The sequence below is a fragment of the Castor canadensis genome, chromosome 3, assembly GCF_047511655.1.
Source record: "Castor canadensis chromosome 3, mCasCan1.hap1v2, whole genome shotgun sequence".
Classification (NCBI taxonomy): Eukaryota; Metazoa; Chordata; class Mammalia; order Rodentia; family Castoridae; genus Castor; species Castor canadensis.
This window is the reverse complement of record NC_133388.1, coordinates 17,185,528-17,211,683: the sequence shown is the minus strand read 5'-3', so window position 1 is coordinate 17,211,683 and position 26,156 is coordinate 17,185,528. Positions and strand designations below refer to the sequence as shown.

General features: G+C 35.2%; 1 protein-coding gene across 9 annotated transcripts in view; it reads right to left on the bottom strand.

The window, feature by feature from the left end:
• The window catches only part of Tc2n (tandem C2 domains, nuclear), a 37,120-nt gene extending 11,253 nt beyond the window's left edge, over positions 1-25,867 (bottom strand). The window contains exons 1-11 of one of the 9 annotated variants that reach the window (XM_074067303.1): positions 25,750-25,764; positions 23,434-23,557; positions 16,932-17,092; positions 16,155-16,268; positions 14,255-14,488; positions 8,882-9,049; positions 7,552-7,643; positions 4,909-4,981; positions 4,242-4,342; positions 3,690-3,806; positions 1,125-1,316 (exon numbers count right to left, since the gene is read on the bottom strand). In XM_074067303.1, the coding sequence (XP_073923404.1) occupies positions 1,125-1,316; positions 3,690-3,806; positions 4,242-4,342; positions 4,909-4,981; positions 7,552-7,643; positions 8,882-9,049; positions 14,255-14,488; positions 16,155-16,221 (1,044 nt within the window). In that variant the 5' untranslated portion in view covers positions 16,222-16,268; positions 16,932-17,092; positions 23,434-23,557; positions 25,750-25,764. Of the gene's footprint in view, positions 1-1,124; positions 1,317-3,689; positions 3,807-4,241; positions 4,343-4,908; positions 4,982-7,551; positions 7,644-8,881; positions 9,050-14,254; positions 14,489-16,154; positions 16,269-16,920; positions 17,093-23,433; positions 25,408-25,525 lie in introns of those variants that run through there. The other 8 variants (XM_074067300.1, XM_074067305.1, XM_020180926.2 and 5 more) reach the window with 8 other exon arrangements.
• Positions 25,868-26,156: the final 289 nt, after the last annotated feature.

The window sequence follows — 26,156 nt, the reverse complement described above, 5'->3', positions numbered from 1 at the left end:
TTATAGGTTTGACCTTAAAAAAATTGATTACTACCTATAAATGTTATCCTGACACAGAAAGTACATAGTTCAATCACTAGGAATCTGTAACATCTTTAACGACAGTGTTTGGCTGGCTAGTTAAGAAAAGCAAATATCGGGTCTCAAATATCAGTGGAACACTTTTTTTTTGGCGGTACTGGAGTTTGAAGTCAGGGCTTCACACTTGCTAGGAAGGTGCTCTACCACTTGAGCCACTCCAACATTCCTTTTTGGGGTTGGGTGGTTTTGAGATAGGGTCTTGTTTACTATTTTCCTGGGCTGGCTTGGAACCACAGTCCTCCTGATCTGATTTCTGCCTCCTGAGTAGCTAGGACTACACGAGTCACCTATTTTTTTTTTTTTAAACAAAATACAGTGGCTATGAAAACTTCCATTTTGGGCTTGGGATATAGCTCAGTGACAGAATATGTACTTTGTATCTGTGAGGCCCTGGGTTCAATCTCCAACATCAAAACCAAAAAAATAAAAAAACTTCCATTCTAAATGATTTGTAAACAGATATATACTGGACTCGTGATTAAAATAACTTTCCTAACCTATTTCAAGGCAATCTCAGATTGAGTATGGAGTTTATGATTCTTTCTTGTTTTTCCAAAATCATCAGCTGGCAAGATAATTTTTAAAAATAAATTATTTAAAGTTATTTAGGGTTACTGTTCACAAAGTATGAAACATTAATGAAGAATGTTCTAGGAAAAGGTAACCTGAGGTTATTTTCGATTGGAGAAAGAAAAACGGTTGTTAACCTTTTAACAATTATTTCTGAGATACTATTTCATTTTATTTATTATTATTATTATTATTATTTATTTCCTTTATTTATATGTGCATACAATGATTGGGTCATTACTCCCCCTTCCCCCTGCTCCCTCCCTTTCTCTCCAACCCCTCGCTTCCAAGCAGATACTGTTTTGCCCTTACTGAGATACTATTTTTAAATTATGATATTTCTTTCTCAGAACTTTTTTGATCTTCTATTACTCTATAGTGTTCAAGTCATCCTCCAACAAACAAAAACCTATTTATTAACTTATTCTAAAAAATATGAAATACTTTTAACACTGCATACTATTATCACTTACAGAAAATTTTGAAGGTGGTATTATATCCAAAGAGTAATCCACTTCCTGTGGGCTAAGAGTCCTGAGTGATAGAGAGCATTCTCCAATGGTTTTCTTCCTGGGTGTTTGAGTTTGAATCTTAAATACAAGTCTTACAGTTTGTAGACTTTGTAGTTTAATAGCAAATACAAAAGTTTCCATAAATTCAATGACCTTAAAAAGAAACAGGAAAAGATAAAATATATAAACATATAAATATAAAAGGATTAAAAAAGACTGAAGATGAAAGTGGACACAGCTTGTTTTTCCATGGTTTATCGTGAATACTACCTTCCTCAGCTTCACAAGTCATTCTTATAATTATCTAGGAATTAAAGTCAACATCAACACCAAGCTCACCAAAATACAGCTTCTCCTTTTTTGAAAATTAGAGTTTTTTCCATCTTTGGTTATAGGGCATCTTTCCTGCTATTCACAATTCTTCAACAGTTAAGAGAGTGGTCCAATTTCATATACGAACATAATCAGTATTGGCATCTAACTTGTGCACAGAAAGAGACTTTAATTCTCTTTTAAAAGAAGACTGAACCCTAGCCCCTTCCTAGCTATGTACTTTCTTCTTTCCATCTTCTGTATATTCTTTTGAAAAGACAACATGTTAGCCAATTGACATAAATATTTTGGATACTGTGCCCACATATTCACTCTTCTTGTAATCACCTACATCTGTACAGTCAGAATTGTGCTTCTGTGAGTCTCCCAACCCAAGCCTTTTCTTTTAAACTCTCAAGGCATAGGATCATACCAATAATATATTGCACAGAAAACATTTAACGATCTTACAAATTATGCAAGTGTGCTGGTTCACTGCATATTTCCACAATAGGGATCTCCCAAACAACTTGATACATAAGAATAACTTTTTAAAATGAAAGATTCCATACAGATTTTAATATAACATTTTCTAACTTTTCCTAAGTTAACTTAGTTTTATTTGAAACATCAAAAAGTAAAATCAGTATTCATCCTCAAGTGTTAGGATTATAATCAGAGTAAGATTTATTTTCATCTAAACTAATATATATGCATAAGGTGAGATTCTGATACACATGCAATTTTAATTATTACCTTTCCCATGTATTAAGAACATTTCTATGTTCTTAAACATTCTCCCTACACATTTTTCTCATCACTTCCTAACAGCTCATCACATAGTGTGATGAGCTGAATCATATTCCCAAAAGATGATATGTTGAAGTCCTAACTCTAGTATGTAAGACTTTGATCTCATTTGCAAACAGGGTCATTGAGAATGTGATTAGTCAAGTTAAGATGAGGTAATACTGGAGTAGGGTGGACCCCTAATACCATAAGAAGACAGTCATGTGGAGAAAAAGAGACACAGGGAGAAGGCAGTGTGAAGTAGAAGCAAAGATTGGAGTTATGTATCTATAAACCAAGACGTAAGAAGTGGCAAGGATTGCTGGCCATCATGGAATCTGGAAGAGTGACAGAACCAACATTACTGACACCTTGATTTCAGACCTCTTCTAAAACTGTGTGAGAGAAATTTCTGTGTTTTTTTGCTGCTGTTGTGATGTAAGGGATTAAACCCAGGGCTTCATAGATGCCAGGTAAGTGCTCTAGCACTGAGCTACACCCTCAGCTCAAAAGTTCTGCTGTTTGAAGTCACACCCAGTGTGTAGTACTTTACTTCAGCAGCCTTAGGAAACCAACCCTCATGGGCATACCATCAGGTTTCTCAATCATTCCTGTTTAGATTGTTCTCAACTTTTCCACTATGAATAAAACTATCAAGAATATTTGCATATGTTTCTGTTTACATTCTAGATTATTTTCATGGAACAGAGTCCAAGTAGAATTACTATGTTAAAAAGTATAAAATTTTAAGGTTTTGATATGCATTCTCAAAATAATTTCCAGGAAGTTGTATGTTCTAGAGTACTTGTATTTTCTAGTTCAAATAAGCAGAAAAATAGAAAGAGAAATATGTAATTTAAATTTGTATTTCCATGTTAATAATGAGAGTCAATTTTCATGTTTATTAGTCATTTGAATTATCTTTTTAAATGATATGTTCTTTTAAGGATACTTAACTTCTTAACCATACCAAAAGACAACAATGAACATGTATTTACATTAATGTGAAGACAAGAATCTATAAAATAAACTCAAGATTTTAAGTCCTCCAATTATAGTAACTGAAAGCATTTAAAAGAGATTAATTGCAACTGTACAGAAATTATTTTTCAAATATCAAGTGTGTGGAGGCAAGAGAAGATGAAAATATACTTTTCTTCCTTTTATATAAGAAAAGCAAATAGGTTTCTTAGTTACTATTAATATATTTTAGTGATTAGGATTTCCTTTTAAAATGCATCTTCATATTGAACAATAAAATATCAACTCATTTTGGGACTTAACACTATCTTTAAAAAAGCAAGGGTATATAATTTTTAGTTTCTCTAAAATAAAACACTTTCTCTTATTCTCATTCTTTACATAGATAAAAGTGAAAAATATGAGAAAAACAGAAAAGAAATTTAAACACAAACAGCCACTTACACTGGAACCTTCCTTGGGTGAAGACTTGAAATGCACTGGTTTGGGCAATGTCAGAATTCCTTTTATAGAAATTATGGGAGTGTCTCCATAACTAGGGGGCCAACTTAAATCTCTGCACTAAAAAAATTAAAAGTATAGTTTGAATTTTACAAAGCACTCTGGCAGTACAAATATTTGATATATTTATTGAATTAATGATGTTAGATAACAATTCTAAATATAAACTTTAATATACTAAGACTTCATGTTTGTTCAAACCCTAGTCCCACCAAAAAAACTTCATGCTTCATCCACATTAAAATAATTTTGACATTTAAACAGTGTAGATTCACATCAGTTTTATTACTAAAGTTAAAAGCATACATACTTCTGTCATACTACATATTTATTTTCTTAAATGCTTTATTAAATACTAACTTCTACAAAACAGTATAGAATACTAATTCTGAGGACAGTTATTGGTCCCTTCCCCAAAGGAAGGCAACAGTAGATATTTACAGGTCTAAATATTCAATTTAGTAATAAAAATTGGTATTAACTATACCAACTTACCTGTAGAATTGTGATCCAGATCTGCTCTACTGAGGAATTATAGAACAATTTCACATTCAATCTCCCCAAATCTCTTTCATCTCCTGATAGAGTAATTGTATCTGAATTGTAAAAGGACAAAGATTCATGTAATCTTTCTAACCCAATTAAGCTTTGATAAGATCCAATTTAAAAAGTACACTTGAAAAATGCTATAATTATTTTCTAAATTAATAGGACAATTCAATGAGACAATTTAATAAGACAAAAACACACTCCTATGTTTTTAGTGAAGTGCCAGGGGTAAAAAAAAATACTATAAAAGGTACATGGGTTAAGAACTTAACCAAATGATTGTGAGGAACTGAAACTTAAATTAAAACTCAGAAAAACCTTTCCAAGTAACATTACAAGGCATTAGTACTAAATGCTTCTGGAAGTTTCTTCATTCATATGAAGAAAACAAACAAAAGATATTTAACAGTTTCACTTTTTTTTTTTTTAAGATTCATTCCTATCTGAACACCTAGAAATGAACCATTTGATCTGAATACCCATATGCTGGTAATACTGCCAACACAGATATAGTCATGTACAATTTTTTTGCCTAATCATACACACTTTCAAATTACTAATGAGTAGAAATAATTTGCTTGAGAGCATCAGAATGGGATGCTTTATTCCTTACCCAGGCTTCTGTTACTCCCCTGAGAGCTTTTTCTTGAAGAACTACTGGGTACACTGGACAATGAATCGTGTCTCTGCAAATAAAATTCTTCTTTACAGAAACTGCATATCAAGTTTTAAGGATTCTGCTTTTTATGCCCCCTCAAACCACCCTAGTATCAAGTTTCATGCTAATCATTTTGATAGTGTTACCAGTCAGAATTTCATCATCATTGTTATTATTATTTTGGTGGTACTGGGGATTGAATTCAGGGCCTCCCACTTGCTAGGTAAGTGCTCAACCCAACCACTTGAGCCACACCAGTCCTTCTTTGCTTTTAGTTTGTTTTTCAGATAGGGTCTTGTGCTTTTTTGCTTCTGTCCAGGCCAGCCTTGGATGGCCATCCTCCTATCTCCATCTCCCAAATAGCCAGGATTACAGGTGTGCATTGCCATGCCCAGCCCACACTTTTAAATAATAGAAGGGAAAAAAAAGCTTTCTGTGTGTGTTATTGGGAAAATCTTGAGAGCTTGTTTGGAGGTTCTAGCAGGGGAGTCAGCTACCCGTATACCCTTGATGGAAGAATGGTCCTTCTCTATCAGGGATGGTCATCCTCTTCACTGAGCATGCAGCTTCAGGAGGGATGCACATGGAGCAGTGAGGGAGGAAGGGGACACTTGGCTAGCCAGCCACATCAGCTGAATCAACCCTGGCAATCAATGGGGTGACATGTTGCAACCAGATTGTCCTCACATCCAAATTATCGGGAAAATCTTAAATCTTATTAGACAACCTATTGGAAAGTCTTTTTGGTTTGGTTTTAAAATAAAAAGAGATTACTTCTTAAATTTCCTATTTAAACATTAATGCAAGTCAGAATATATTTGGAAGTTCCCAGTTACCTAAAAATCTGTAAAGCAGTATTATCAAAGCATAGTCCCTCTACACCAGCAGCGCAGCATCACTTGTGTATTTGGTACAAATAAAAAGTCAGGCTCCCCCACAAAAACTCTGGGATGGGGGAGTGAGACCTGGCAGTGTGCATTTTAGCAAGTCTTCAAACAATTCTGATGCTTGTTAAAGGACTGCTGCTATAAAAAATTAAGGCGTGGTAGCTCAGGCCTGTAATCCTAGCTACTTGGGAAATGAAGATCTGGAGGATCGAGGTTCAAGGATAGGACAAAAAAAGTTTGTGAGACCTCATCTCAACCAATAAAAAGTGGCCATGGTAACCCACACCTGTCGTCCCAGCTATGAAGGAAGAGTAAATAGGAAAACTGAAGTCCAGGCTAGGCCTAGGCATAAATGCAAGACCCTATTGGAAAAATACCAAAAAGCAAAAAAGGCTGGGGTTGTAGCTCAAATGGTAGAGCGCCTGCCTAACAAGCACAAGGCCTTGACTTCAAATACCATACCACCAAAAAAAAGAAAAAAAAAATCAAGTGAGAATTATTAAATATAACTTAGAATATATTTCCACTTCATAAAACATATACATACATCTACATTCACATTAATGTAAGCTAAATTTCTTTTTTTTTTGTTTTATTATTCATATGTGCATACAAGGCTTGGGTCATTTCTCCCCCCTGCCCCCACCCCCTCCCTTACCACCCACTCCGCTAAGCTAAATTTCTATGGGAACACATCATGAACATTATAAGAAAACTGACATTAAAAAAAAAGTCTTCTGATACAATCTAAAACATTTCTTCTTCAATTATTTTCCTTTGGTTTGAAACAGAACTAACAGAAATCAAACACTTAGATCCACATCAAGCACCAAACAGGTTTTTGCTTACATTCCCCAATTCTTCATCTGAGAAGAATAAGAGAATGCAAACACTCACAGCGCAGGTCCACAGCACAGTCCACAGTGCACATACAAACATTTCATAGTGCCATGCTTTTACCTAGAGGAATGCAGACGGTTTGTCTGTTTACTTTGCTATCTCTATTTCCTAATTTTAAGTAGTTACAGTATACTTGCACTAAAAATGAAGCATTTTTTAAAGTATCAAAAAATTCTCAATTCCATTTTAAAAACAGAATACTGTATTAATATCAGGAAATATTAAAGTTCTATATCTCAATGGAAATACTAACTTTTTGGTAACTATCTGTTATGTTCAATAAGGAATGTTCAAAAGCACTTTTTAACTATACTATTTTAAATTCCAACTGCATCAAGATTCCTTAAGTACATACCAACTGAGAGCTACAAAATTCATGAAAAACAAACAAAAAAACACTGCCTTTTATTTGTTAACTGAGAAGTTCCTAAAATAATGCATATGGGAAGTGTCAAGTATTTATTCTTCAGCTATTAGAATAGATTCACAAGAAATCACTTTTATTCAGCTGGGCGCCCATGGCTCACACCTGTGTCCTATCTACATGGGAGGCTGAGATCAGGAGGATGGAGGTTCAAGGGCAGCCCAGGCAAATAGTTTGGGAGACCTCATCTCCAAAACAGCCAGAGAAAAATGGACTGGGGTTGTGGTTCAAGTGGAAGAATATCTGCATTACAAGCACAAAACCCTAAGTTCAAACCCCAGTTCCACCAAAACCAAAGAACATTATTCCTGATGTAATTCACACATTTCTGAATTTTTAACCTGAAAAAAAAAATCACATATAATTTAATTTATATAACTACTTCACCTGAATGAATCGCTGAGATGAACTTGTCAGATCAAACATAGATTTGCTTAGCCCAGGGGAGCCAGGAAGTTTGCTGGTTCTTAAATCACAAACTACAAAAGACAAGAAAAAGTACGTATTTTATAGTAAAGAAAATGAAACACTGGGATTCCACCTAATTTCCAGAAGCTAAATTTCTATGGGAACACATCATGAACATTATATGAAAATTGATATAAAAAAAGTCTTCTGATACAATCTAAAACATTTCTTCTGCAATTATTTTCCTTTGGTTTGAAACAGAACTAACAGAAATCAAACACTCAGATCCACATCAAGCACCAAACAGGTTTTTGCTTACATTCCCCAATTCTTCATCTGAGAAGAATAAGAGAATGCAAACACTCCGTGCTGAATATAATTCAACTACTATTTAATGAGCACATATCATGTAAAAGATCAATTCTGAACTTCCACGTGTTCCTGTATTTCTAGTGTCCCTTTTAAATTATAAGATCCTTGAAGAAAGGACCTCTGCATACCAAGTGCTCAGTGGTGAGCACAAGGCAGGCAGGTCCTTAAGTAAACAGTAGTGGTTGATTTATATGTATATGTATATGTTGATATATATGTATATGTATATATATTTGGCATATATATTCAAAAACTAGAAAAACAGTGAGAATTTTATGAATTGGAGACATACAAGGTAGCCTATAACTGATATAATCTCAAATATCAAACTAAAACATTCTATAATTACTTAAGGATTTTCTATTTTTTTTATATTCCTAATCACCTTATGATTTCTCATTCATTAAACTTATTAGAACAGAGAAGAAAAAAGCTTATAAATAGCTTGTAGAATTTACTAATAGGTAATACATAAAATGTACAAAATAATGTAAAAGCAAAACTTTCAAAATAAGACTTAAATGGAATTTGGAACTACTAATGCATTAATCTTTCAATTTTTACATTAATTATAATACCACAGAGAAGTCATGATGCTTTTCATGGCACGTACATCTTTTTTTGGTGGCACTAGGGTTTGAACTCAGGGCCTCACATTTGCTAGGCAGGTGCTCTTACTGCTTGAGCCCGTCTGCCAGCCCTATCACAGCATTTATGAAGCCTGCTTTTCTCCTATTTTAAAACTGTTTTTAATAATAAGAATCATTTCTGGGCTATTGGAATGGTTCAAGTGAGCACCTACCTAGCAAGCATGGGGCCCTAAGTTCAAAACTCAGTACCACACACAAAAATCATTTCTGCCAGGGTCTTATATTTAATTTGATTTCTAAATTTGTTAAAAAGAAACACAGAGGAGAAGCAAAAAAAAATTTCATACCCGATCCATACAGTCTTGTGGCTTCCGAATGAGGAGGAAAGCGCCGGTTCAAGTCAGGTGAAAAGTGCTGATACATATAAAATGGATTATAGACATCATAGCTGGGCCCATGCTGGGATGAACCAGAAAGTTCTACCTTTCGATCTCCAAAAGATGCTCTGGCAGATCCTGAAAGCAAATGTTTTTAACATTTTACAATATCCTTTTCATCATATTATAAGCCAACATCTCATATTTGTTTCAAGCAATACAAAATCACTTTCCTTTAATAACTAAAAAAAATCAGCACATGTTTATACGGTTCTAATTGTACCAAGTATTATGTAATGCATCAACAGGCACTCTCATCTTAAAACAGTCTGGTAAATCTGGGCCATTTTTCTTTGCTCTATAGACAATTGTGTACTTTATGATTTGAGTTTCCTTGACTTTTCCACTTACATATAGGACATCTTTTAAATGAAAAGATTTTTTTTTTGGAGATATACCCTTTCAAAGAAGACACAGAACATTTATAAAAATAAACCACACACTGAGATAAACTAAGCATCTCTCATATTTGAAAGAGCTGAAGTCATGCAAAGTACTTTTTTATCCACATGCAATTAAGTTGGAAATCAAGTAACAAAAAGATGAATAGAAAATAATTATGGAAACACTAAGGACCAAGAATAGCCAAAAAGATAATCTTTAAGAAGATAACCAAAATTGAAGTATTTGCTCTACTGGGTATTAAGAATTTTGGCACAATGATAGAAAAATAGATCAATGGCATAGAATGGAAGCCCATGAAAGGGATATCTATTTATGGACACTTTATATATAATCAAGGTGACCCTACATATCAGTGAGGAAGGGATGGTCTTTTTCACTAAGGTGTTAAAACAACTAGATATTGGTATGGGAAAAAAAGACTTCATTTAACTAAATACATTCATAAATAGCTAATTCCATGAGGTGGTAGGTCTAAGTTAAATGTTAAAGGCAAACCAATAAAGTTTCTAGACAAAGTTACTTTATAAGAAAGCTTTCCCAATCTTAGGACAGGGAAGCACTTCTTAAATAGAATATAGAACACATTAATCACAAAAATATTTTAGCTATGTTAAAATTTTAAATTATTATTTGTCAAAAGACTAGAGAGTAAAAAGAAAACCCATAGAGTGGAAATGTGCAACAAATGTAACTGGCAAAGAGCTCATATTCAGAATATATGAGGAACCCCTACAAATTAGTAAGAAAAGGACAGATAAGCCTTTATATAGATTGATTCATGATTTGCATAGGCACAGCAGAAGAAAGACCATCATGAGAGAAATGTGAGCTAAAACCCCAACAATATACCACTATCTACTTACCAGAAAGGTTAAAACTAAAAAGACTCACAATAGCAAGTGTTGACAAGAAAGTGAAGTGATATGAACTACTGTATTCTGCTGGGAGGGACATAAACTGATACAGTCACTGAACAACAATTTGGTAATTTCTACTAAAGCTGAAATGCTTATACCCTATGGCCCAACAATGCCATTCCAACATAGACACAGCTAAAACTGCTGTGCATGTGCACTAAGAGACATGCACAAGTTTGTAAGTACCATTATTCATAGTAGCCAAAAACTGGAAAAACTCAAATGTCCATAAACAATAAAAACAATAAGATAGAAGATCTTACAGTAGGCTACACAGAAACACTACTGTATATCATTTAGAACAGAACAGAGGCTGGTGGAGTGGCTAGAGTGGTAGAGTGCCTGCCTAGAAACCATGAGACCCTGAGTTCAAACTCCAGTACTGCCAAAAAAAAGGTTTGAATTATTGTCATCTTTTAATTATTTTTGTCCCACTTTAAATAGAACACACAGTATTAACTGGTATTTTCTGACTTAACGCTAAACAATAAAACAAGTAATTTAACCTTGAGTTCAGAAAAGAAAAATAAAATATGGAGCATAAGGTGTGATTTAATCTTTATCCTGGCTCAAATAACACTGTGTATAATCCAAGTTCAGCACACAGGCAGAAGAGTGCCAAGAAGGAGCTGTGATGTCTGAGAGCCATTATCTGCATCCCTTATAAGCTAACACTTGAATCATTCAGCACACAAGCATTGCTAGAACTGTCTTTGTTTATAGTAACAAGGGCAGCACTGACCATTAGTAAGAACTCTTTCAAGGGCAGTATCACCAAAGATGACTCACTACCTTTACAAGCCATCCCTTAAAAAAGAATATAGCATTCTCATTTCATTTTTCCTTTATACTAGTAAATCATGAGAGAATTCCAATTTTCCCCTCATATACTATATAGTGATATCATTTCTCAGACCCAAGTGAAATTCCTCTCTGTTTACTAAACCACAGTGCTGTAAAATTTTATGTAGGGATTGGGAGCATGGCTCCAGTGGTAGTGAGCCTGCTTAGTGAGCGTAAGGCCCTGAGTTCAAACCCCAGTACTACCAAAAACAAACAAAATGCAAAATATATGATATGTACATTTCTCAAAAGCCATATTAAAAAAATTTAATTCAAAATGCATGCTCTTGAAAAGTAGGTAGAAGATATGTGGTAGAGAAAGAACAGCAAACGTTAATGGTAAAATCTGTATTTAAGCACCGAGGTACAGTTGTAACCAGACCCATTGGCAAGTAAACAATGCAACAAAACAAATCTCTAATATTTGAAATACAATTTTAGTCACTATGACAGTGATCTGTCTTCTCAAAATTTTCTTCTCCATCTCAGACCATCACTTACATATTCAATGCATATATGCATACAAAAATACACATACTTGAGTATGTTTAGGTTCCAAGAGAACTTTCTTCTTGAATAGAATTTTCTCTCCGATATGTTAAAATTAGATGGGCTCACAATATTGTAATAAACCTATAATTTTTTACCCACTCAATTCAAAATGCAATTTGTTTTGTAGTGAGTACAATGAGAAAAACAAAGGAAAAACTACTGTATATTTCTAGATATTTCTTACTTTTTCCTGATTATGAAAATAATATACAAAACACCCTATATGTCTTAAAATAGGGAATTACTAAATAAATTATGATTCATTCATGTGCTGAAATACTATGGACCTATTAAAAGCAATGAAAATGAAAACACATCCACAGTTTATGACATGAATAAAAAGGATTCTGAGGCTGCTTGTACAGTTTAATCCCAATGTTGTTGACAAGTATGAAAGAAAAAGATCAATTGCTCAGGGTACCCTGTGAGACAGAATATTTTAAAACTATTTTTGAGAGACATTTGACATATGCAAAATAAGATGGTAAGTCCATTCTTCCATCTTTCTTTAAAAAAAAACCATTCCTACCAGATCCAAACTCTCCTACAGATAATAATACACTCTGGGGCAAAAACAAAACAAGCAAAATCTCTGAAGGCCCTGAAGAGTAAAAGAAAGTAGTGCAGATTTTGGATGGGAGTTACTCTTAGGGAAAAGGTAATGGCACAAAGCGAGTTATCTGTTTTTGATGACTCAGCCTGAGTGCAGGCCAAAATTCACACCATGCAGGGTGTATAAAACTCCAATTGCAAACTGGCAGATAAATCAGAGTACAACATTCCAGGCAACCAGAGCTGTTGGAAAGAAAGGTGGGAATCCTGGAAAGAAGAGAGTCTCAAATTCTGTGAAGAAAGTCTGTTCAAATGTCTGGCTGATTTCTGAACCACAAGCAAGGGCTGCTACCCAAGAAAGAGTATGTAGTCTAAGTTCAACCAAATTACATGTCTAATGGGAAAAGGAGGAAGAGAGGGAGGAAGGAAGGAGGAAGGAAAAAAGGAAATAGGAAGGAAGAAAGGATGGAGAGAGGGCACAGAGAGAGAAGAGAACATCTCAAATTAATGTAACCAAATCTAATCTCCACAACATAACAATTAATATCCAGAATACAATCCAAAATTACTCCAAATACAAAGATACTGAAAAATGTGATCCATTCTCAAAAACAAAACAAAACAAAAGGTAATCAACAAAACCTAAATCCCCATTACCTAGATGTCACAATTAGCAATCAATAGTTCAATAAAAGAAAATAGGCTTGCAATAATGTAAAAATAGGAAATTATAGGAAAGAAATAAAATCTATAAAAAAGAACTAAATATAAACTTTAGAATTGAAAACTGCAATGTCTAAAATGAAATATTTACTAGCTAGGCTTAACAGCAGAATTGATATAATGGCGGTAAAAGACCATGAACTTGAAAATAGACCAATTATTAATTATTAATTATTAAAGAAAAGAAAGAAAAATGAGGGAAAAAATGAGCAGTCTCAGCAACCCACAGAATACTATCAAAGGTAAAAATATATGTAATTTGAATCCTAGAAGAGGGAGAGGATAGAACAAAAAAAAATTGGGGGACAAATATTCCAGGACTTAACAGATGTTTGGAATACACTGTTATATATATTTTTGTCAATATTCAGCAAATATACACTTGAAATTCAACAAATATACACAGAATTCAATAAACATATATTGGACAGCTCATTATGTATAAGATTTATGTCAAAAGAAGAAAACTGTAAGCAGATCACTGACCTTTGGCAAATGATATACATATTTAAGTATTTAGAGGTAAGTATATTGACAGCTTCAATTTATTAAAAAATGCATCCCTTTATTCACTGCCAGAAAAGAGGCTTAGTAATGGACAGAAGGATGGGTAGGTAAATAGATATGTAATAAAACAAGTAGAGTAAAATGTTAACGGGAGAATTTAAGTGATGGACATACAGGTATCACTGTTAAGTTCTTTCAACTTTTCTAATAAAAATTTAGGGGGGGGGGAAACACAAATTATTTTTTAAAAATAAGAGCTACATGTCATTTCATCCTGTCTTCATTAGCCCATTGACCTCTACTACATCAGCCAAATTTCAGTCAATGAATCTTCCTCCTTCACGTAGCCATTTAGTCTGGGAAGTACAGATGGGGTAAGAAAAAAAAGGAAGAAAGACTGCTTGATTGTTCCTTACTTTTCATTGTACCAAATATTAGAAAATAGTAGAAAAGAAACTATACTTATTTCTATGTTTACTGATCAAATTCCTTTACCTTTTCTTTCTAGATTTGTGAAGGATAACTGAGGTATATAATTAAATTATCCCTTTTAAAAAAAGCTAAACCTACAGACAAACGTATTATACTGTGGCCAGATTTCAGAATGGGATATTTCAAAAATACTATACATTAAGCCTCTCTACAGAAAGAGAAGACACAAAAAAAGCAAAATACAAATTTTTAATAGAAATGTTATATTAAAGATATAAAGAGAAAAATAACAGCAATAACAACATTTGAATGTGGCATGCTGATTTTTAAGTCCTGCCATTTCATTGTTTACCTTCGAGTTCTTCCAGATGTGAAGGAGTTCTTTGTGTCCGGGGCTGAATATAAGATAACTTAAACTTGGGCACTACAAATGGTACATCTCTGCCATCAGATGGTAATTTAGAAAGCAAATAATCCTCAGAACAGCCAACCTGAGGCTTTATAGAAACAGCAGTCAGTGGAGGTATACATATAGTAGTATTTTGGCTATTTGAGACTGTTGTTCTAAAGTCTCTTTCCACAGAAACTGCATATAAAAGAAGAAAAAGGGAAAGTAGAAAAAAGTCATAAATATGCATATAAGTTACACTAATAACTTAAACCTGAAATATCTTGATACTTATTCAATCATTTTAGAAAGATTTCTGGTACATAACTATTCTTGGGTCAAGAACTTCTGTAATCTACATTCATTTTAGCCAGCTAATGTTTGAGCAATTAGCACATTATTATCAAAGTACATTATCTTATCATAAGATAATGAAACTCTTTAAAAGAGTTTCATTCCCCTAAGAGTTATTGATGAAAAGCAAATTTAGTTATTTTCATAATATTTTCAAGTAAAAAATTTAGTCATTAAAAAAAAACTATCAACAAAGCAATTCTTGTTGTCAGTGTTATTGGTTAACACGAGTCTTAAATATATACATCAGTTCTGAGAAGAAGCTAAGGTCTCCAAGTCTACAAAAATCTCTACCAAATCAAAAAACAAATAAAATGCAGACTCTAGATGTATATCATAGTAGCAACTCTGTCCTAGCTTCTGTTGCGCATTCTGCCCATCCTCTAGAATATGGGATTCCTAAACTGTATAATTTAAGATGGGAAGGTAAGAGACAGTCAGTCTTTATGTATGTTTACTTGTAGAGTGAATGAAAATGTAAGTATGATCATACAGGAATTTGTGGAATGTTTTAATTAAAAAAAAAAAGCTTTTCTGCTATGGCATGGATGTGGTTTGTGCCTCCAAGACTTGATATGTTGAAGTTTAATCCCTATTACGAAGTATTAAGAGGGTGGAAACTTACTATGTGTTTCCAGGTAGGGACTTTGTGAGGCTATTAGGATTAGATTAAGGCCATCAGGGTGGAGCCCCCATGAGTGAATGCCAGTAGCTTTATAAGAGGAAAAGAAACCATGACACACATGTTCACTCCCTGTTTTTCACCATGTGATGCCCTGAACTGCACTGGGATTCTGCCAGCAAGAAGGTCATCATCAGATGCAGCCCCTTGGCCTGGACCTCCAGAACTATAAGCAAAATAAACCTCTTTTCATTAAAACTTACCCAGTCTGTAATACTCAGTGGTACTGTTACTGACACCAGAAAATACTCACACATGCTAGGAATCTCTGCCCTACACTAAGAAATAGAAGAGCCAAAGAAAAATAAAGTTCCAGTCATACCCTGAAGAGATAAAAAAAACCATGCAATAGCTTTCTTGAGGGGGCCATTAATAAATGTGGATCTCAATAAAGTTAAGTTTCTTCCCAACTGGTCATTCATTCATCAAAGACATTTTTAAATCTACAGTATATGAACTGGAAATTTTCTCTATATCAAAACACTTGTGAGAATGTATTTGTCCCCAGACACACTTCTCCCTATATTAGTCCACCTACCTGTCTAACTCCCACATTCTCTTACTTCCTTCTTCCTTTCTATCCAGCTTATTAAAATCCTATTCAAGTTCCCATGGCAAATTCCATGGTTTTTTTATGATGATGTCCAGGGTGTCTCCTGGGTTGAATTCATTTCTCTCTCCTATGCTCCAGAGTACTTGGGAGTTCTGGGATACTGACCTAGTGTGCCTTCTGTTTCTGTCTCTCCCGCAAAGTTACAAAATATCTTTATAAAATGCCATAAACAAAGGCACTAAGTAAATGTTTACTGAAATCAAAACAGAACTCACACTTCTGCTTTTCTGTTTCACCATAGAAACACCCTCTACAGCAACTCTTTATGAATTCTGCTGCCATTACATTCAACTTCCAATATTCAGCAAACTTCCAATTTTAATATCAACCTGTTGATAGAAAAGAAAGCAAATTAAGATTACCCTCATTAGATATTCACCAAATAATTATATTATTTGGCTTTCTAAGACATAATGAAGCCTCTGCAGCAAATATTTAAGAGGAAGACAGAATTTTGTTCCCATATGTAATTTTGATGAAATTGCTAAATGAGTAATTTCAATGCTAAAATCTGACAAAGAAAAATCCCATTCTCAATCTTCTCTTACACCTGATATACATAATATATGTCCAAGCAAAATTTGAAAGAAAATATGGCTCCCATAAAAAGCGTGTATATTGAGCCAATAAACAAATAAGTTTATACTTTGTGAATTATTTTAATCTTTAGTTATACCAACAAAAGTATATCTTAAAAACTGTATCATACTTATCCCCCCCACACACACACACAAATAAGGCAGTGCAAATGAAGGGGGCATGTTTTATATTTACCAGGAATAAAGTTTGTAAGAATTTTATGTCCAACTTCCCACCTGGTCTCAATGTCTTTGTTCCACCCAGATTCTCCTCATTTATACCTACTTAAACTCCATACAATTCTTTGTGGGAAATTTTAAACATATGCAAAAGAATACAGGACCACAAAACCCAAATCACGCAAACAATTATCAACTAATAGCAAACTTTTTTCATCTTTACCTTCCACTTACCTTGTCCTTTGGGTTATTTTGAAATAAATCCCAATCATATCATTCTATCCATAAATACTCAAGTAGTAATCCCTAAAATTTGTGGCAGGACTCAGGAGTTAACTTTGAGAGTTTCTCATTGGGTGAAGACTGGTCATTTCAAACATTAAAACAAACAGCATCTGTAATGGATTATAACATAACAAATGTTTCTAAAAGATACTCTTTTTTAAAAAATACATAATCATAATAGCATTACCACATACAAAAAATTTAACATAAGCAACTACTCAGTGATTACGTGTCCCCTATGGCTTCAATTTTTTATAGTTGTTCTGTTGGAATCAAGATCAAAATTTGGATTGCTGCTGCATCTTTTGCTATTAGAAATAGCAACTCTTTATAAATATAAATACAGATACTTATCAGATCTGTAAGATCTAGGACTACTGGGTCAAAAGGTGTATTTTGCTTGTAATTTTGCTTGTATTGCTAAATTTCCCTGGGAAGTGATACCATTTCACATTCCCAATAGCTATGTACCTCTATCTGTCACCAACAAAATGTGTTGTCCAAATGCCAGACTTTTGCCATTATGATAGGAAATAAATTATTACCTTGTTGATTTTAATCTGCATCTCTTTTATTATAAGTAACACTGAGCATCTTTTAATATAAAGCTCATTTGTTTCTATGAATTCTCTATGTTCATTATCTCCTGCTGTTCTTTTCATAAAGTCATTAGTCTTTTTCTTCACTAGCTCTAGAAACTCTATGTATTTTGGAGATTAACTCATTGTCCATCAGATAAGTGGTAAACATGCTTCTAGTCTGTCATTTGTCTTTTTTTATTTTTTGTGCCCTGTCATTTGTCTTTTTACTTTATTGTGTTTTCTGCTATGCAAAATTGTATGTATATGTGTATGTAAATATAGGACATACATCTACACATAGACAGATTGAGTATCCTTTATCTGAAATGGTTGGGATCAAAAGCAAATTTTTTATTCTGAAATATCTGCACATATATAATGTGGTAACTTGTGGATGGAAAGAAGTCTAAACATGAAATTCATTTGTGTTTCATGCACATCGAATATACCTGGAAGTAATTCTGTGCATGAAACAAAGTTTCATGGAATTTTCTACTCATGGCATCATGGTGGCACTCAAAACTTTCTAGTTTTGGAGCACTTTGGATGTATAAACATAGCACATATCCATATGTAATCATACTCATCTATGTTTTTCCTTTTTGCTTCTGGATTGAGTTATAGTTTTCCCCATTATAGGTCATAATAATTTACCTAGATTTTCTTCTAGTGCTTAATATGCTGTCATTGTCTATATTGACATTTTGGTGTACAATATGAGAAATGAATCCAAACCCATCTTTTCCCTGTTGGTTATACCAATATCACAAATACCACATATTTAAAAATTCCATGTTTTCTCTACTGATATTAGGATGTTCCCTTTATTACAACATTAAATTTCCATATACATTTGGGTTAATCTCTGTATTTTCTATTTTCTTCAGTTGATCATGTTAAATGTCAAAATTATTGTAGAAAAACTGACATCTAAGAATATTGTCTTCCTACCTAGAACATGGTACCACTTTACATTTGCTAAAGTCTATTTTTGTGCCTTTAGAATGTTAAATTCTTAACATTTTTTATGCGGTATGCCTCTAATTTGCTTGGCTATCATAAATGGCATCTTCTCTGTCTTATCTTGTGACTGATGTCTATTTTTAAAATTTATACATTTTCAAAGGTCCAGTATATTAGAGGATACTTTCTTTAACCACTCAGATCAAACTAATTTTCTGTTATATCTAAATGTCTGTTGTAATTTTTTTAAAGTTTAGTATTTTTCTTGACATTTCATGAAAACTTGTTCTATTTCCCACGCTAAAACATAAACAATATTGTACTCACTTTCTGCTCAACACTTGGCATTCTGTATGGTGCTGAGACTATAGTTGGCACTCAGTAACTCTAACTGGTAGACAAGGAACAATAATCTCCTATAAAAACTTAACATGCTCATCAAATCACACCTCTGATCCTAGTCAGCTTGCAAGTACTTAATATTAATCATGAGAGGAATATGAGAGTGTTGGTTAAAAATAACTACTATTTATTTTGCCTGATAGTAATAAAGCTATGTAGTTTTCTTTTGGATAGTACTTACATGGAATATCTTTTTCCATCTGTTTACTGTTTTCAGTTTACCAACCTTTACATATTTTAGATATTTCTCTTATAAATAGCATTAAGTTAGTGTTTTACTCCAGATTAAGAATCTTATCTTTCAATTGGAGTATTTAAGTCCATTTGTAGATATTTAAGGTAACTGATATTTTTGAGTTTGAATCTACCATTTTACTAGGCTTTCTATTTGTCCTTCTTGTTCTGTTTCTTTACATTCCTGTCACACCTTCTTTTGGAATGACTGTTTATGATCTTCATTTTTTCTTTCTAGTAGATTAGCTACTGCATTAATTTCTTATTGCTACTATAACAACTTGTGACAGATTTTGTGTCTTAAAATTACACACACTTGAACACAGTTCAGAATAGTTTTTTTTAATAATTCATGACTGGTAATTCAAGTTCTTGTGGGTTTGTTTCTAATTATTGTTTCTGCTGGTTCTTGCTCAAGCTTCTTATTCCTTTGTGCCCTTGGTTATCTTAGTTTATTCATTGACCATGAAACTTTACTGGAAGATCCTTTTAAAGCCAAAATGAAAGCATACTCCTCCAGAAAATATTTGTATTTGTTCACCAGATCATAATGTTTACTGGATCATGTATTAACAACCCAATTAAACGTGGGTGAAGGATTTCAATATTTCTGCAAAGATAGGCAGATGGTCAATAAACATATGAAAAGGGGGTCAGCATCAATAACTACTGGAAAAATGTGAATCAAAACTACAATGAGGCATCATTCACCTACACTGATATGAAAGGAATAAAATATAAATATTGGTGAGGATATAGAAAGACTGGTACCTACATACACTGCTGATAGGAATATAAACTGGTGTAGCTGCTTTGCAAAGAACACTTTGGCAGCCCCTCAAAAACCTCACACCCATGTGACCCGGGAATTCCACTCCTGTTTTATGAGAATGGAAAACATATTTTCATCAAAAACATGAACACAAATGTTCATAGCAGCCTTATTATTAACCAATCCTCCCACATTCCTCTAATGATTAATGTTAAGTATTTGCAAGCTGACCAGGATTAGAGATGTGGTTCGATGAGTATGTTAGAGTTTTTACAGAAACTGGAAACAACCGTCCAGCAATTGATGAATGGAAAAATAAATGACAGTAAATATCTGTCCATACAGTGAGATATTATTCAACTATAAAAGGAATGAAGCACTGATTCAAGCTAGCACATGGATAAACTTTGAAAACATTATGCTATGTTAAAGAAGTGAGACACTAAAGATCATAATAAATTATTCCATTCATATGAAATGTTCAGAATAGGGAAATCCATAGGAAATGGGTAAAATGGTTCTTGTGAGGGGTGAAGAGATAGTTCTTTAACCAAACACTGGTGATTATTGTACTACTTCATAAATATATGAAACACCACTGATTTATGTACTTTAAAGGGGTGAATTTCATGGTATGTGAATTAGATTTTTTTTTAAAAGTTAATAAATTAAAAAATTTTTTAGGCTGCCAAGGTAAACTTCCCCCATGATCTATTTGGTGTTCACAACTTCCCAAGAACAGGTTGTCTTCCTCTATATTTTACTTGGCATCAAAGCAGCTTTCCTTGCAGTTCTTTGAAAAATGTAGAGTGATTTTTTCACTTTTTTTGTAACAAAACAGCCCTTTAAGATTCCAGAATTTGGGGCAGAACATCTCACTTACAGTGAATGAGCCCTGGGCTGACTTCCAACTACTCTAGGAGCACTGCAAATATACCAAGCACCTACTCAAATCCCGCAAGTTCCCCTAGTGTGGCAAATATCCTCAGAATAAACAGGACTTAAGAGCTCCTTTACTCTCTATTTTCAACATTCTCTTAGATTTCAGCATGTTAAGTCCTACTTTTTGAATTGCTTTTTAAATATAGCATTCTTAGCGTTTTCAGTGTAAACCCTGCTCCAAACACCTCATTGTACTCCGTTCCTAAAGTGAAAACCCTATATTTACTTTTCAAGTTAAAATTAATTCTTTTAAGTTAGGATAAAATGTGTAAAAACTAAAGATAACTTGATATACTTTACATTGGAGTAGCCTCAGTACTTTTTGTGACCTCGGGTGATTACAGTAGATATTTATGAATTAAATAACACACTATAATCCAAATACAAGTTTACTTTAGAAAAAAGAAAAAAATTAAAACAATGTAACAAAACAAAACACATGAAAGTTTGAAAAGTCTAGTTTTGAAAGAAACATGGGTGGTGACTTGTTCTCTCAGATATCAAGGTTCTTTGTACAACTCTGTTCAATAAATGAGATTGTAGGGGAGGGATACATAAATAGGTCAAAGAAAGAATAGCTTCAAAGCATATCCACAGACATATGACACTTAAGAGGTCATGAGAATGAAAAAACAGAATACTCAATAAAACAAAAAACAGAAACTGAACCCCCTACACACACACACACACACTCACTCCACACTACACAAAACCAATTATATGTGGACTAAATACATAACTATGAAAGTGATCACTTTTTAACAATTTTTTAAATGGGTGTTAGGGATTGAATCCAGGACCCTGAGCATGCTAGGCAAGCACTCTATCACTGAGTTACAGCCCCAGCCCTTAGTTTTTTGAGCTCAGGAAATCTTTGACTAGCTATGCAACCCCAGGCTGGACTTGAACTCTCAAGTCCTCCTTCCTTCATTTCCTGAGTGCCACAAAAAAAAAAAATTTTTTTTTGAGGTACTGAGGGTTGAATTCAGGGCCTCCTCCTTGCTAGACAGGTGCTCTACCACTTGAGCCACTCTATCAGTCCTTTTTGTGTTGGTTTTTTTTGAGATAGACCTCACTTTATGCGTAGGCTGGCTTGGGCCATAACTCTCTTATTTGTGGTTTCCTGTAGAGCTGGGATAACAGGTGCATGCCACCACACCTGGCCACTGGTTTAGATGGGGTGAGCTCAGACTTTTGGCTGTGGCTGGCCTGGAACCTCCATCCTCCTGATTTCTGTCTCCTAAATAGCTAGGATTACATGTTTGAGTCACCACATTCAGCCTTCCCACATCATTTTTAATAGACTATTTTTAGAGCATTTTTAGGTTCACAACAAAATTGAGAAGGTACAATGATTTTCTATATATCTCTTGGAAAGACAGCATTTTAAAGCATTTAGCAGAAAATATCAGACAATATTTTTATGATGACAGAAAGAAAAGATCTGTAAAATAAGAAGCCAAAAGCCCAGACCATAAAGGAAAAAGTTGACATAGTAAGCTATGTTAAACTACAGAATGTCTTCATCACAAGACACTATAAAGAAAGTAAAAAAAGGCAAGCTCTTTACTGAGAAAAAGGTATTTACCATATGTGTAATTGATAAGGGATTACTTTCCAGAATACATAAAGAACTAGAAATCAATTTTTCAAAGACAATAAATAAATAAAAAATAAAAGCAAGCATCCCACAGAAGAGGAACTTAAAAGGTTCCTCTTATATTAAAGAAATGTAATTATATATATTTAATTAATATGCTATATATATTTAATTTAATATAATTATATTAAAGAAATATAATTAAACCTCCAGCAGAATACCGTTTCTCACTCACTACACTGTCAAAAAGAAGAAAATTCAGGTAATTTTTTAAACCAGTCTTACCTATTGGTGAGAAAGAGCAAACACTTACTGCTTGTGAAGGTATAAACTGGTACAACCACTCTATAAAATCAATTCACTATCTAGCAAAACTAAACACCCAGCATGGTGCCCGTGGCTCACATTGTAATCCTAGCTACTTGGGAGGCTGAGATCAGAAGATTGCAGTTTGATGCTAGCCTAAGCAAATAGATCAAGAGACTTCATCTCTAAAATAGCCAGAAAAAATGAACTTGGAGGTATGACTCAAGCGGTAGAGTGCCTGCAAGCATGAAGCCCTGAGTTCAAACCCCTGTCCCACTAAAAAAAAAAAAAAAAAAAAAAAACAACCAAACCAAACACCTACAACTCTACTCCTAGGTTTAAGAAGTACAGGAAATTCTTGCATGTGGACACGAAGAAATATGGACTTGAGTGATCATAACAAAACATTGCCAAACAGTTTTTCAAAATGAATGCACCAATTTACACTCCCACCAGGATAATATGAGAGTTCCATGTCTACATCCTCATTAACACTAGGTAGTCAGAATTTTCCATTTTAAATATTCTCTTCATATTCCTAAGGAATATACTCATTAAACTACTGGTCTGATTTTTTTGGGGGGGAGGAGCTGGAGTTCGAACTCAGGGATTCACTTTTACAAAACAAGTGCTTTACTGCTTGAGCCATACCTCCAGTCCATTTTGCTCTGGTTATTTTTGGAGATGGGGTCTCTTGAACTATTTGCCTCGGTCAGCCTTGAACTGTGAACCTCCTGATTTCAGTCGCTCAAGTAGCTAGGATTACAGTGAAGTGCTGAATTTTACGACAACAACAATAACAAAAATCAAATTTTTAATGAAAATTGAAGAGAAACTCATTATACAGAAATTTTAATCTAATAGCATTTTCCCTTCACTGCATAATAATAATAACTAAAGTAAAAGGCCCTGGCTGATGTATGTTTTGATTCTGTATTAGTCAAAACACTGGATTTCGACATAAGATTTTTAGGATAATTACTGAGATATACCTGAAAGAATCATACAACTTTAAAAGTTGGGAATAATAAAGCACTGGACTTCAGTGAAATGTTCAGTCCAACACAGTTCATACCTGTGACTTCAATGCTGATAAAACAGCAGAACCCAAAACACTATTAAAATGGTATTCATAGTCTAGATGTGGGCAGATGCAATACTTTCTCACTATTCGATATCCTCTGCTACTTGTTCTCAGCTTCTACTGTTTAATCATGAGAAAGGAACAATGCTGTAAGACCATTCATTTTAACATAAAGTTACTCTGTAGTCCTTTTATTCTTTCCAGAACATAAACTGCCCTCTAATAACCACACTGCCATCTCTTCTAGTCTCAAAATATAGGTTCTACCCTGCTTTTACTTCCTTATCCTCTATTTACACCTCAAATGCATTCAAAGTTGGCTCCTACCTTTTCCTTTTTTACGTGAATTATGTTTGCTAAGGTAAATGACCCCTCCTAACTATCAAAGTCAATAGGCAATCGGGTTCACTTCCTGGCCCCTCTGATCACATCACTCCCAGACAGACTTCTTCCCTCACTAGAGTTCCCTCACTAGAACTAGAACTCTACTCTTCTGGCTTCTAGAGCCCTGCTGTCTCCTGGTCTCTTCAGTCTCCTTGGTTGTCTCTATCCAACACTTAAATATTAGTATTTCCCATCTTGGTCTTCCCCTCTTCTTATTCTATACTGATTTGAATGAATTCTTACACCTGTACAGGATTGACTGCCACACATCCACGGACATCTATAACCCAGAGTCTGACTTCAAAAAAACCTGACCCCAATAAATCTAACTGCCAACTAGACAGCTCTGCCAGATGTCCTATAAAAACTGCAAACTCATTTTCTCCCAACCTCAACTAATTATTGGAATACACTTATAATTCAAGTGAAGCAAAAAATTCAAGACATACTTTAAAGTGTTTTTTTCTTGAAAGTTTAAAAAAATAAATTTGTAATACGGCTTCCCCGCCAGTGAAGAAGATAACATATTCATTAGCAAAAAAGCACAAAATACAAATGAGATAATAAAAAGCAAATCTCGAATTCTAGCTCCTAAAGGCAAGCGACATTAACATTTCCTTCCAAAAAAGGTACTTTCAACTAAGGTGAAGTTACATATCAAAACATTAAAATGGTAAACAGTGTTGTCAATTCTCAATATTTGCCCTATTTTTTTTTTTTACATTACTCATCAGGAGAAACACAACTCTGTGAATTGCCTACCTGTTGTGAGAATCAGAATAATATTTTAACTACAAAGCAGTCCTTTTCCATACTTTATTCTACAGAAATCAATGCTTGCTGGGCCATCCATCGCGTCTATACTCAGTCGTCATGGGGTGCAACATAACCCACAATTCAACCATTCTATCTTCCCATATTTAAAGAACACCATAGCAGAAAGGGAGGTCGCGGGCAGGGAGAACAGTGGAAGAAGTAGAAGTCAATACAACACTTAGTTGGGCAGATTGTGACATCTTCACACCGCTTTTCAAAGTTTCGGGAACTAGGCAGATGAAGCCCTGGGCCCACCGGGCCCGCGCGGGAGAGTCGCGCTCCGCACAGTCACTGCGGTCGTCGTCCGAGCGCGGGCCGGGTCCCCTCGCCACGGCTGGGGTCCCACGGAGCCGCCCGCGATGGCCGCGGCCCGCTCCCTCCCCCTCCACCCCCTCCCGCTCCCCGGGACCCCAAACCCCCTCAGGCCAGGGAGGAGACTCGGGGGAACAGCCCGCGCACCCAAGCAAGGCGACATTGGAGAAAAACGCTGGACAAGAGGACAGACCCGTCCCTCGCAGTGGCTCCTCAGCTAGCGTCGCGACGCCGGGGCCAGGGCCACTCCGCCGAGGCAGGGGTCGTTCGCAGCCCGCCGGGGAGAAGCGCACCTGAGCCGCGCCGGTTCCTTCCCCGCCGAGGTCCCGCCGCCCCACCCCGCGCTGAGGCCGCGCCACGCAGCCGGCTACCTGCTCCAGGTGCTGGCGGCTCTGCCTTCGCCGCGGGCGGGAACGCGACTCCCAGCTCTTCGCCTGGGGCCCCGCCCCTCAGGATCCCCGGCACCTTGGGCCCGCCACGCCCTCTTCAGATAGCCCCTCCCACTCCCAGCAGGTTTCCCCGCCCTATCCCGGGTCGCCCGGTCCGCCCCGCCTCTCTCCGGGCTCGCCCCGCCTCCCCAGGTCCGCCCCGCCCCCTGGGAGGGGCGAGAAGTGGGGGCTGCTCTCCGGTCTACCTGAGCCACGCTGCGCGTGCGTCTTGCACTGTTCCGCCCCTTCAGGCTGCTTGCTGCTTGGAAAGGTCTTAAAACTTGAGCCAGGCAGAAATTAGGGTGTGCAGAGCGATCAGAAGGGAGGCAAGAGATAGGAAAGGTGCAGAG